This window comes from Anopheles darlingi, chromosome 3, assembly GCF_943734745.1.
Source record: "Anopheles darlingi chromosome 3, idAnoDarlMG_H_01, whole genome shotgun sequence".
Classification (NCBI taxonomy): Eukaryota; Metazoa; Arthropoda; class Insecta; order Diptera; family Culicidae; genus Anopheles; species Anopheles darlingi.
The window spans coordinates 6,908,967-6,922,783 of NC_064875.1; the positions used below are offsets into that span (position 1 = coordinate 6,908,967).

Below are 13,817 nucleotides of genomic sequence, written 5' to 3' on the forward strand. Positions count from 1 at the left end.
GCGGCAGCTGCGTATTACGCCGTGGCGATCGACCACGATCGACTGCCGTTGCACTCCAGTAACCCCAGGCCATGGCGTTGTTCGTTAGCAAACGCTTCTACGCAGCGAACCAGAGGAAAAGGGAATGGATGGGGGAGGAAGAAAGGAAAAGTGCGGCACGGTTGGATGGAATGACACACTTTTCTCGATGATCCTTGAGATGTTGCTACTTCCGGTAGAATGATTTGCTTTCTTCCAATCGACACACAGGATACACTCTATACACACACAGATACACTGGTATAGCAGCGACCAATCCAACTCGCCACAAAAGAAGGGGAGCTTGGCAAATGGTTGCCGTTCAACCGATGTCACACAGTAGAGCTACTGTTGAAACACTCACTCACTGCCTTCCGAACCTAATTCACTTGCGCTAGAAACACACCCATACACAGGCACACACACACACTCTAGACGTTGAAATACAATAAGTGATATGATGATATAGACTGAGGGCATATTTATGCAGTTCATTCAGCTGTACAGTTCGTTCTGATTAATAGAAGAGCTTCCATAAGTCCTTGGAACATTCCACAAGTACAAGATCAAAGCCAGATTACGAGGTTATCACATGGCCACACTATTACAAACTCACTATTGAAAAGTCAAAGCTTGCAGAAGGATAGTAGCTAGCGCAGAAATGTACGGGAATGTGGCTGATACTACGGTCGGAACGGAACGGAACGAATAACGTAATAAGGACACACACACATAAGGAGCAGCAATGCACAATACAACAAGTGACACTGAAGCACTGAGGACTGACGTGAATAATAAATATCGACATAATGATGTGTCTCCGTATCTCCTGCTTTTCATGCAGCGCGAAAGAGAGAACACGATCTCCATGAAACGATGCAGGACCGGTGAAGGTGAAGGGGTGGCCTTCACTTGTCAACATCCATCCTCCAGACATCGTCGTCCTCGAATACTGCAGGCCACACACCACTGGGGTATTGAAAAGCATACGTCAGACAGGACAGACCACGTGCGCCGTTGTGGGGTGTGGTGGTGGTGTCTGCTCCCCTTTTACGCCAGTATCCGTCAGCTGCAGGATTCGAGAAAATGTCGCCGAACCAAGGCACGCCGCCACTCGACTCGGAGGGGGGTTGCAGCTGCATACAATCATCATCACTTTGATGACGGTGCAGTACCGAGCTACCGAGGGTCGAGGGGGTCCACATGATGGCGCCACATCATGTTCAAGCTCAAGGCTAGCGAATGAGCGAACGATGTCTGCCACCGTTTTTCAAACAGAGCGAACAGCCATATTCCCGGACACGACGAGTCATTCCCGAGACTCTATTCATAGCTGAGGGTTTTGTTTTGCCTTTTGCCCTATTCCCGTCCCAACCGACACAACCGTCCCGGGTACTCCACCGAACTCACTACCCGCCATGTTTGAAAGCAGTATTCCACTGAAAGAGGTTAACGACCTCGGAACGTGAGGAGGAGAGCGTCCCTTTAGCCTCCAAATGTACCATAGACCTCTAGGAGGGTTCCATTCAAGAATTTCTGAAAATTCCATGAACTTACTCCTGGTCCCAATGCCAGGAACTAGCTGTTCCAGTGCTCGACGAACTGATATCCGGACCGGTGCGAGGAGTGACTTTGAAATGAAATCTTAACTTCACCAACTATCAAGTCAGAATGAAGCACATGATGGCTTTTTAACAGCATAATTGGCCACCGCATCAAAGTTGCATCCACCAAGTTGCTTCAAGCGCTGCTTCTTCGTTACTTGGGAGGTCTGTACTCCACGTACGCATACACCAACACACCTCCCTCAACCGTTGTTGCACTCTTGCCATACGTGCTTCAACGAACTTTAACAGTGAATCGTTGAGATTACTGTAACATACTTCATCGCATTCCACACACTCATGCGCGCGCGCGCACACACACACATGCACAAGGTGCACTACTTGATAAGAAGTTGAAAAGAATCCAAATAAGTTTCCCGCCACCGTACTCGTGAGTAAGAGAGTGGAATTCAGAAGGGAGGTTCGTTTGCTGGCAGTCCTGTTATTAATTCGTACATTCCAACTCACTGCACCGGCGTGGTGGTTCTTTCTCTGTCCCGACACACCCGGTTTTATAAAGGATTCTCACACGTTCACACTGCCCATTGCCGCTGACGTATTCACAAAGTGTGTGTGTACGTGGTGTGTCCGTGCAATGTTCACTCTAGCAAAATGGGGCATTGGGGATGCAGTTTTTTTTCTTCTAATTTTCAACATTGTACCCCATCCGGCGATGGCCTTGCTGGCAACAAACCACGGACGCTCCGACCAACGGGCGCAACATCAAACGGGTGTCCTTTGGTTGTGGTTATTTCTGTACCCTCTGCGGTAGAGCAGCACAATACCATGAAAGTAACGAAGGAAGTTTATGTGGAGAAGTTGTTGCACTTTAAATCTCTCTTTCACTTTGCGACACTTTCCTGACTAATGATCGAGAGAGTGTGTGTGTGTGTGTGTGTGTGTGTGTGTGTGTGTGTGTATGCGCGCAGAAGTAGTTGGATAATGGTATAACGGGTTTTGAACGTTTGCGGATCTCTTTCTATGCTCCTCCAAACAAGGACTCGAGAAAATTGCCAACAAACTAGAAGCAACGAATCCCCGGGAAGCGATATCGAATGTGAACAAACCAGGAGTTCCTCATTTGACCGTGATCTTGGAGTGCAGCCTGCTCCTACCTTCAGCAAAGTCTGATGCAACACAGCCAACGAATCGGTAAACCGAAGGTGCGTCTATTTATACCCGTAAGAAATGTTCTCCTGACAGCAGACAACAACAACAACAATCCCTATCCAAGCCAGCGTCCAACACTTCTTCCTTCTCAACAGTCTCGATAGAAAGACGAGTTTTGAAAAGCAGTAGTCGTCCTGCGACGATATACCTGCACTTCAACAAACCCCTTCATGTATGCTCCCAGCGATACCCAAGTCATTGTTCCAAGTGTTAAAAATACGCCGAGAAGGACGGACACACACACACACGCGTGCAGTGAGCACCTCACCAGTCTGCATTGCGCCAGGTACGGCACCGTGTCGGCCTTCTAGGACACACATTGGACAATCGATCGGAAAGCAGCGCGCACGCAAATTGGACGATTGCGGACGACCGAAACAACTTCACCGTGCCATTGTTTCACCAGCTGCCAGCACACGCGCGCGCGCGCGCCAAGGATCCATTTCCAAGATTAAAGGCTCGCATCACATCCAGAAGGAAGTCGCGGAAAAGAATACCTCGACCATGAGCTCGCTTTAAGCTTGGCTGGGCGAACAAGGATCAACCGCCACAGTCCTCAATCAAGCACGACCATAATCCCCCCTCGTTGTGTGTGTTTGTGTATGTGTGTGTGAAGAGGAATTTTCTTCATTTTTCCTCTTTTTCTTTACCATCGTAAGAGGAGCACAAACACCAGTAGCAAAAGCAACAGCAGCTACCCGTGCCACGTGGCAAACACATCCTGGAATTGAATCCCCGCATGCATGTGTGGCAGGAAGTATCTCTTTCGCATCCAGCCCTTCGGCATCATCGTATGTGTGTGCACGTGTGGCAGGCCTGAAAGCAAATGAAAGAGACGCAGATAGGCGCCAGGTACATAACGCTGCCGGTGGGCGCATTGAAAATAAATAAAAACGAATCCGCAATCCTGCCTGCAGGTGAAACGGTACGGGGTTAGGGGAGACAAGGAGGTGCGAGAAAACACTCTTCCATCGGCGCGTGCATGTAAACACATCCCGCGGCCACATTCTCTGTCGAGTTCGACGGCGGCGGCATAGCTTCCGTTCCGTTCGAATATTTCACACAATCGCGAGCGGAAGGCGGCGACGGCGGTTCTTGTGGGCAAGTCAAGCATCATCATCATCATCATCATCAGGCCGCGCATAAATATGAACGCCTCAAGGGGGCGACGAGTTCGCTGCGGTGGTGGTGAGACACAGGTCTCGTCTTTGCTCGCTCTAGTGGTCGGATTATGGACCAACAACCCTTACACACGACGTTCGTTAGTCACTCGCCGGAATGGTTTCGCAGAATCAGGTAGAACCTGTCCTCCTCGGGCCCCTGGTACAACACAACAATGGCGCCCTTAAGGTAGCCAATGGAACTCCCTGCAAAGGACCGACGGATGGAAAAACCGACCACCGGAGCCAGAATTCTCCGCGACCTTCAATCGAGGGCGAAAGCACTCAAAGTGCTTAATGCTTTTATCCCCGCCACAAACAACCAACCGGTAAAGGATGCATGTGTGTGTGTGTGTGTGTGTGTGTGTGCTTCACATCATCAATTGCCGATTTAAGCTGGGTGGGGTGGGTGGCTTACGCTAATTGCCGAACCGCAAACATCAACATTCCGACATGTTTCGGGGGCCCGGTGGTGATGGCGAATGGCTCCTTTCCAATCAATCGGTTATTTCGGGGAAAGTGGTAGCGTGAAAACTCGATGAAAACCATCGAAATACCATGCCATGTAACGGGCCCCACAAACCGGGCGCATTGAGGAGCGCATTTGCATGGAACACCTACTTGCCAGCCATGCTAGAAAATTTCGCGAAAATTTGCAAGAAAATGACAAACGAAACGGACAGCGCAGCGCATTCGGGTTCCAGTTTCTAGCTTCCGCTTTCCTGGAGTTTATCGTATCGAACGAATCGAACAATCGCTCATCGGGGAGAGAGAGAGAGAGGAGAGCGCGCGGAGAGATCCGGTGGATCGTAATAAATTTTTATCCAATCAATTAGCAACCCACAAGACGCCTCCACCCACCCTCCATCAGCTGTGCCACCCAGATTCCAGAAGAGAGACAGAAAGTGAGAGAGAGAGACCACGTGCCGTAGGAAAGATAGACGAGATAGAGAGAGAGAGAGAGAGAGAAGCTAATCCAATCACCCGAAGTAAAATCCCTCGCGGAATCTGTTCCCTGACCGGCGGTGGAAAATCGATCCATCGCGAGGACAAGCGGCGGTGATCCTCCCAATTCCACTGGTCTGTTCCCCTCCCCGGGGAGGAACAGTCAGCCAGCCAGCGAAAGACCAGAATACACACACACACACATATATACACAGAGCTTTGAATGGTTTCCGCGGTGGTGTTTGCTGGAACGTGCGCACCACCACCACACGGTAATTAATTACATCCCCAGGAGAAATTCTAACCACCATCAGCACCCTTCGCGAGGGGATGGGGAGAGTGTTTATCTGTTTGAAATGAAATGGCTTCGCTCTCCCGTCCCCGTCGCTACCTTTCCCTTCATCAACAGCAACCACCGTCCGAGCTTCAACAGCATCATCATCATCATCATCCAGGACATCGCGAAACCCCCAATGGAGGGATGAGGTGCGGGGAGGGGGGGGGGTCGGGGGGGTTGTAGAGTAACACTAATTAGCGGCGTCACTGATCACGTGCTCTGGGGGTGGTTAGGTGGGTTGTTTGAAGGGAGGGGGGATGGGAATGTTGCACCGAAAACAGCTTTCGATCGATTGGCGTACAGGTACAGGAAGGAAGGCGAAAGTGACGGCGCGAGGACCATTCTCTGGCGTTGCACAGTCCTCAAAAGGAGAGAAAGAGAGATACGGGAAGAGAAAGCGAACGCGGTGACCGCCTCCGGACAAACCGAAGAAGTATGATAATCGGATTGGCTTTCGGAAGGAAAGACGTTCCGTTAAAGCAAGGGTAATGCCAGAGTAATGCGGTAAGGAGAGGTTAAATGCACTACAACACGGGCATAAACACGTCCAACCGGAGGAAGGAACACTTGAGAAACATGTCCAGAGACCAACCGTCAAACGAATTCAACGGGAACTCCAAACAGTGAGTCGCAAAACATTACGAAACAAATTCAAAACCGCACAGCAAATAGAGACCGACAAGTTGGTGCGTGGAGGGGGAGGGAGGGGGGAGGGGCAGGAGGCAGCCAACTTTTGCGCCTTCCAGCAAACAGAAAACAGAAATGGTTCGGAATGAAAGAAGAGAGTGTTGAGAGCGGAGCTCATTAAAACTCCGTATGGTTGTGATGTGCAGTAGTAGGGAGCAGCAGCAGCAGAGGGTAGAGGGCAGTAACATGATATACACACACACACATTCACACACTCACACACTCACATGTCAGACGAATTACGAAGTACGAAAACCAGAAAGCAGTAGTACACCGGTTGAGGGTACGCGGGTCCGTGTGTCCGTGTGTGTGTGTGTGTGTTGGCAACCGAAAAGTTGGTTGCAACCCCCTCCTCCCCCCTTTGTTGCCTGCCCGCTGCTCCCGATGATCAGCTTAATTGTAAACCCAAACTTTCATCATACCCATCCTTGCACCCTCCCCTTGCACCGGAAGGTTCTGTTTCCGGCTCTCTTTTTTATGAAACCGCACCCCCACCCCCGGAAGAAAAAAAAAACCCGCCGGCGCAAGGGGATGACCGCGAGTTGGGGGTAATGTTTCAGAATTAATTACTCTCATTTGGCTCGCACGACTCCACCAGCTCTTCCTCCTGACCCCGTCCCCGTTCGTCCACGAACTGAAGCGACTAAAAAACGGAGGAAGCTTATCCGGATCAGGAGAGCGTGGGAGGGGGGGTTGTGCGCCATACTCCCGCTTTCTGTCTCTTTCGTCTCTACGTCAACGGCGTCGGCGGATGGATGGCGTTGCTACTTCACCAACATCAATTATGGTTTTATGACCGATATGTGCCCACGTTCAACCCCCCACACTCCCACCTCCCCCACTCTTCCTTCACCCGTTCACCCTCTCTAGGTAACCCATTTTTCCGCCGAGCGTAGCAAAGCAACAGCGTCCTGTGGAGGTCTGGTTGTAATGCAGCTACAGGATGGATGATCAACGGACGAGCTTCTTTGCTTCCTTGCTCTCTTTCTCTCTCTCTCGTTCGTTCTTTCTCCCTCCCTCTATCTCTACCGCTCACGGACTGTAGCTGCTGATGATGCTAGAGATTTGATTGAAAGTCTCGTTTTCTCTCTGCTGCTGCTCCGTTGCCGGGGATGATAAGCGAGTTGGGCTGTAAGTAAGGGAATAAGGCACACCCCTGCCACGTGTCAGCGTATGAGGAGAGAAGGGATGATTTGTTTTTAAATAAATTTTCCACCATTCGCCTCCTTTCCTTTCCATTCCCAACCTACAAGTGGGCAGCCAGACAGGAAGGCAACAGCACAGCTTGCCCTGTTCCAGCAGCGACCTATGTTCGCTGATGAGATACTAATGGTTGGATCATTAGAAGCACTGACACCGATGACTGATCGGACATCAACATCAGACTCGCAGGTCTCACACGGGAACGGGAGATAGTGGCAGTACCATGACCTGAGCACGAGTATGTTTTATGGAAAAGTGGAAATGGATTTCAACCTGCCGGGGGTTGATGGAACAACAACGTAGCTATCGAACTCACATACCGGAGTTACGGGAGAAAAATCGAGAAATCGAACCACACAATGGCGAGCAAGGAAAAGTTCATCGATTTCGTTTTGCGTTGCAAAATAAACCGACAAACGCGGTACAAGGCACATACCCGAGTACCGGCCCCACCGGCACCAGCACAGTCGCCCCGGACGATGGTATGATGTACGAGACCGTTTGTTTAGACCGATGAGCTACCACCACCAACGGGCCCAAATCGAATACATCGACCTGGACCCGCCCCCCCTCCAGGGGGGTGTGGTGGTCTGGAGGAGACAAGCGAAGGACATTCGTCAGGCGAGGCCAAATGAGCCTCCCTCGCTCGGTACAGAAACATGATGCGATCCGGGTAATCGAATCGCCATTCGCTCCATGGAGAACCATTTTTCCGTCATTTAGGAAAATTGTTTTAGACATGATCCACGGCAAACCGGGTTAGCAGGAGAGGAGGTGGATGGGAATTTGTGTTTGCATTTTCTCCTCTCCAAAATAGGAAAACAGGAAAAAAAACACAACATAAATGTCGAAAATGGCGCACCCAGAAATGACAATGAATGGCGCGCCCGCTCGTCTGTGCTTTGTGTTGAAAAGGCTTTTCCGACCAGCGACCGGCCAAATTCCAGCAAATCCAGATCCGTTGTTTAAAATGAGGCCGGATCATCCGGAGCGAATCGGACGCCGCAACCTTGGGTTCAGCCGCGGCGCTTAACCTTTCTCGTGAGGCGGATCGATTGAAAGGGTCAAAATGCTAGCTTTCAACAACCGGAAAAGCCACCGAACCTCGCTGCGCCACACACTAAACTGTGGCACTCTATGGGTGCTAGTAAAATTGTAAAACATGTTTATGAGACAGCATTGGCGAGGGCATTGGCGTTTTGGTGGTTATGGAAGCCGCACCAGTTGGGATGGAAAAGCCTAAGATTAAGCGAGTGAGCAAGCATTCAAAAGGCTTACAATGACGCAGACCATATTTTTTTGCGCTTTTTGCTTTGCTTGCTATTATAATATTGCTTTTAAATGATTTAACGCGATGTTCGCCAAAGTATCAGTTTAGCACTTTCGCATTTTGTAAACATTTGTAAAAGGTTTCTTTCCAACCATTTCTGAACAACGAACAGCTACGAAGTTAATTTACAGATTGCACTCAGCAGCGAGCGAAAGATAACAACACGATGTTTTGATCAATTCCTGGGGTTTTCCACGACCATCTCACTGCCTCTATATCTGTGCCCGCGTTACGAAACGTTATTGCCCAACGGAAAGAGGAACAGGGCACTTTACAAGTTGCGCCAATCGGTGTGGCTGGTTTTCGGGGCCCAAACTTTGACCGAACGATACCAAAACCGTGCCGTGCCAAGCACAAACGCGGTACAGGCAGGCTGCTGCTGGTCAGCCGATGGTTTGCCATTTGTTTGTGTCAAGTTCTTTTTCTTCCTTTCGTCCATCCGCTACACGGATACGAGGGGTGGGCAGCGCCGACAAGATGGCACACGCGGCACAGCAAGGACATCGAATTGCTGGTACGTAAGGGAACCCCCCCCCCCCAAAGGGTGGACCGGACCCCGAGCGTTGGCGGAGAAGTGGGCCAATGTTATCGCCAAACAGTCATCGATTTGGCATCGGAACAGTCAGCACTTTCGCAACTACGACCGCACCCCACCGCTGACTTCTCCACCCTTGCCCCCGGAAAGAGAGAACGAGAGAGCTTCCAACTCCGACTCTGAGGTCTGAGTGAAAAGCACTTGACCTAGTTGCGCCTCGTTGCTGTCCATGCTGGGGGCGAGGGAATGTGCTGAGCGAGAAAGAAAGGGTGGAAAGACGAGTGGGGAACAAGGTGTTGCCGGTTTGGCAGCCGGGTAACTACCGGGCGAGGAACGCGCAAACATCGCTTGGGCTTGGGTGTGTTGAAGGACATCGCATTGCCACCGAACTCCGATCGAAGGGGTGACGGTGGTGGTGGTGGTGGTTTCGATCGAAAAACATGCCACGCGACATAACATCAGGCCAAAACACACCAAGACACACACACACATACACACACAAGCGGTGAGCAACTCGCAACTGTTGGCAGCAACATTGTAGCACATTCTTTCAGCCTCCACAGCCTTGATCGGTGTTTGTGAGTGTGTGTATTCGCTTTTAAACATTACATTCAATGCATTACAGGCGAGTCACGGAACTAGCGAAGGAATCGCACGAACCAAAGGTCGCGTGTTTCTCTCACGTGATACGGCTATTTTATTTAATTCGAATGCCAGAATGCTCTTCTATAGCATTTAAGAATAAAAACGATGCTTCTATCGCACGATTGCAGAGAACATCTCTCTTCCTGATGAAATGTACCAGCTACCATGCGCCTCCATCCGCGAGCTACCATGCGCCTCCATCGCAATTGAAATCCAGATCGGCTTCTAATATTTTAAATGTTCCAACAGAAACACCCCTGCTATGATTGAACTACCCCAGCTTCTGACAAAGTAATGTCATTGAAATACCAAAGAGAACCATTAAATTGAATGAAAGCCAAACAAGGGCCCACAGACAGACAGACGGACGGAGCGATCGAATCCCCCAGCGAGGAAGATACGCTGCCACACGGCCAACAATCAAATCACAAAATGTGAATTCGCTTTTCGGGGCGGCCGTCCGGACGGTGAGTAAACAAGATACCTCTCCCTCGACCGGCAGGAGGTCTAAGAGGATGACGAACACAATGACGACACCATACCATAACCTCCCCTTAGCTTCCTCTCTTCTGCATTTGAATCTGTGTGTCTGGTTCGTGAAAAGAATCTCTCACTCCCCCTCGTTGGCATGACGCATCCGCCGCACGTGTCTGGATCGGAAGGATAAGCATCAAAATGAGCCACGGAGAAGGAGTGCTCTTTGCCTGGATGCCGAATTCAAAACCGGAAGAAGCATAAGAGGCGAACACGAGCTAGAAGATCGATTTTTCTGTTCATCAGGAAACGATGGTCACGTCGCTCCGCGCCCCTCTACTGCGGCAGTAGCAAAAGAAGGTGTTTGTTTGTCCACAGAAGCGATAAACATTGCTGCTTTCCCCGTGTCCCTGCAACTCCGCATCCGGTACGAGTTTCTGTACCGATTGAAAGTGAAACAGATTTCGATCCGCTCGGATGTAAAACTGTATGTCTGGCGGAAATGGATTACAGCAAAGATTTTACCCTTTTTTTGGGGTGGTTCCTCCCGCAAATTCACTGGAAGGACGCAGGAACCTTTTGGAGCCCCTTTTCCACCGCCATTCATTCACTGACCATTGGTTTGCTCGAATTTACCCATCAATTCTCGGGTACAGATTGTAGCATTTGGAGCGATGCTTGGTTGCGGATTTTGCCTCAGAGATTCAAAGTCACGAAAACAAAAGCTTAAAGCCAACTACCCCACCCGCAGAAAATGCTGATTCTCCAGGAAGGAAATCAGTTCACCGCACAAAGTTGGCGAGACGGCATTGTTACCGGCTGTCAAATCTGTCAAAAGCAGCAAAAGTGTGAAGCTCAAACAAATCGATCAACCGAATCCTCGGTGCACCGAACGATGATGATGATGCTGATGATGATGATAAAGGTGTTCTCTTCGCGCGTGGCTCTCGTTTTCCCTAATTTATCGTATTCCAATTCACGTCAAACAACAGTTTAGCAAACCCTCGTCACATTCGTTGATTACATGTTTGCCAGAGTTCAACCACGCATTTCAGTGGAACAGCTTCAATCAGGTGGTGGTGCTGGTGATACATCAAAGGTGTCCTCGCTACCGCTGGCAGTAACAACAATCATATCAAATATATATTTGCAATCTGGTGCGATAATACGGTTTTTTTTTCTCGCGCGAACAAATAAACATATTTCACGACGCGGGTTGAAACTCATTCTCCAAAGTGTGGTGGCAATGGTGATTGTACGAGCGGGCACAACCGAGCGTCCATTCGTTCGTGCGCTTTGCATGTTTGGCATGCTGCTATGGCTACTGCTGGAGTGCTGTGAACTCATTAAATATTTCATGAGCGTTTAAATCAGCAAACGTTTTATTCCGCCATTTTTTTTCTTTTCGTATGTTGCGCGCCTCCATTTCACATTCAATCTACTCTCGCATACCCAGCTCGGGATGCTGTACCAACGATCCAGCAGCGCGTGCTGACGTGGAAAGCATTAACAATAGATTTCCCTCGACACCGTTCACCATTGCGCGCGGTTGAGCTTGCATTTGGCACTCATGCGGTTATTTGTGTGTGTGTTTGTGTGTGCTAGCGAGAAAATAATCACCCATCAATATTAACATCAAGCGGTCACGCACACACACGCACACACACGTACACATACACTAACATAAATCATTCATTGGCCCTTCCCTAATTCACGATTCAATTTCACGCACTTCCAAGCAAACAACACTCGACACCACCAGCCGGGGAGGTTGGGATTTGGTTTGGGCAACCAAAAGCGGGTTGTCACATGTCGTCCCACCCATCTCTCCCCACACCACGAACTCCCCCCGTCTTCCTTCGTGATTGGGGATACGAATAAAAAAAAACAACCTTACTCATAGCCCCACGGCTCCCGGGAGGAGTGGGAGAGAGTGCATTGTCATTTACAGTCCATTGAATGCCATTCACCCCGTCCTAGGGTGGTTTCCACATTCCGATCAAACAAGGGATACCCGCAAACAACCCGAGTTTAGAGAAAATAACCGGCTACTAATAAATATGCCACCAGAGCCCTCGGCTCGGTTTTGCTCAGCTCAACGGGTTTTCCAATCGAGCGCAGTTGGAAAAAGTTACTCGCCCGCACCCCAACGCACCGTGTGTATCGTTTGTTTGTGGAGTGATTTTCCATTTACCAAATGCAGCCCACCATGAAATAACCGCCACCACTCGCCATTGGCCGGGGGTAGTAAAGGCCCTTTCCGTACCGAAAAACAAATACTTTATCGAATGAAAGGCACTGACACACACACGCACACCGGACGACGCGCGCTGTTGGTTCAGATTTCCCAGAATTTCATCCCATAACCGTAGGAGCACCAGCAGCAGCAGCAGCACTCTGGCCGGCACAACAAATCACCGTTCACACCCGAAAAACTCAACTACACAAGCAATTATGATGCGAGCGAATCGGGATTTCGGGTTGCTGGGAAGCAGCAGCAGCCGCTGGACACCAAAAACCGGACGCCGTCGGGAGTAAAAACTCAATCTAGCCCGGGGACCGAAACCTTGTGGCCAAGAAAGCACACAGGAAAGGGCTCTGTGTGTGTGTGTGTGGCACAATATATCTCACAAAAGTTGGTTAATAAAGTTCAAAATTAATAACCCATTGGGCGACTCGCCCCTTCGTCGATTCTTCCCCACGCCTTCGTCACACACATACATACACAGACACAGCCCTGTGGTTAAATGAAATTCTGTGTGAGCTATCTAGCCCCGGCACACCACGGTCCCGGTCCCTCCTTCACACCGGCTGCGGTGGCGTGCCTCATTGGGCCAGTAACCACACAACAATTTGGACGGGGAATAGACTTGAAAGTTTGGGGGAAAAGAAGAAGAAGCAGCAGAAGTCGAGCAAACCAAGCGTGCACAACAACAACAACAACAACAACAACAACGCAGACACATACACACACACACCGCGTGGCCAGGGCAAGTCGAGCGGAGCGAAACATCTTTAACTTTTGTGTTCGCCACTTTCGCCACTTCCAGTCCGGCTCGAGAGAAAGTGTGAAAGTGGAAAAGGATGCGCCACGGGAGGTGAGTCTAACTTCGTTCCTCGTGCCTTGTCAGACAACCCAAGTTTACGAGTGAATTGGTGAAAGCACTTTGCAGCGCAGAATAAAGCAAATATTCCCTCCAAGAATAAATGGAAAACGGAACCTTCCAATCGGGTTTCAAAAGTTTACAAGCTTTTCACACCGAAAAGCATCATGCTGCTGGCGGTATTCCTCCGGACCGTAGTCACCACCGACCGATGCTACACGGACGGTTCGGGTTTCAACAAACATCCCCTTTTCTGCATCTTTATCGACCTTCTTTTGCGCCCACGATGCAAGAATAGGAAAATACAAGAAGAAAATCCTGTGGTCTGGGGGTCCGCCTAGGGACTTCTGTGCTGTCTGCTATTACTCCATCCCGTATTCACTCTTCAACAGCTGTCACGTTAAATCGCTGTGAAAAGTTTTGGCCACACCACACGAACCGGAACACCGGGAGACCGGAACAGCCCCCGGGGGTTCGGAGGGGTCTCACTCGAAGGGGTTAGCAACCACAAAAGAAATGGATGTAACGAAGCAAAACTTCCGAACGGTTCGGTGTGCTGGCTTCACCACTACCGGTCACCGCCAAGGATTCTCGATCTCGAAAGT

The 13,817-nt window shown here is 50.0% G+C and overlaps 1 protein-coding gene across 3 annotated transcripts in view; it reads right to left on the reverse strand.

Moving 5' to 3' along the window:
- Window positions 1-13,817, reverse strand: part of LOC125953941 (atypical protein kinase C) — a 114,468-nt gene that overhangs the window by 73,038 nt on the left and 27,613 nt on the right. For 2 of the 3 annotated variants that reach the window (XM_049683817.1, XM_049683818.1), the window contains exon 2: window positions 1-449. This exon is cut by the window's left edge. The exons of the other annotated variant lie outside the window; for it this stretch is intronic. In XM_049683817.1, the coding sequence (XP_049539774.1) occupies window positions 1-73 (73 nt within the window). In that variant the 5' untranslated portion in view covers window positions 74-449. The remainder of the gene's footprint in view (window positions 450-13,817) is intronic. 3 annotated transcript variants of the gene reach the window in all.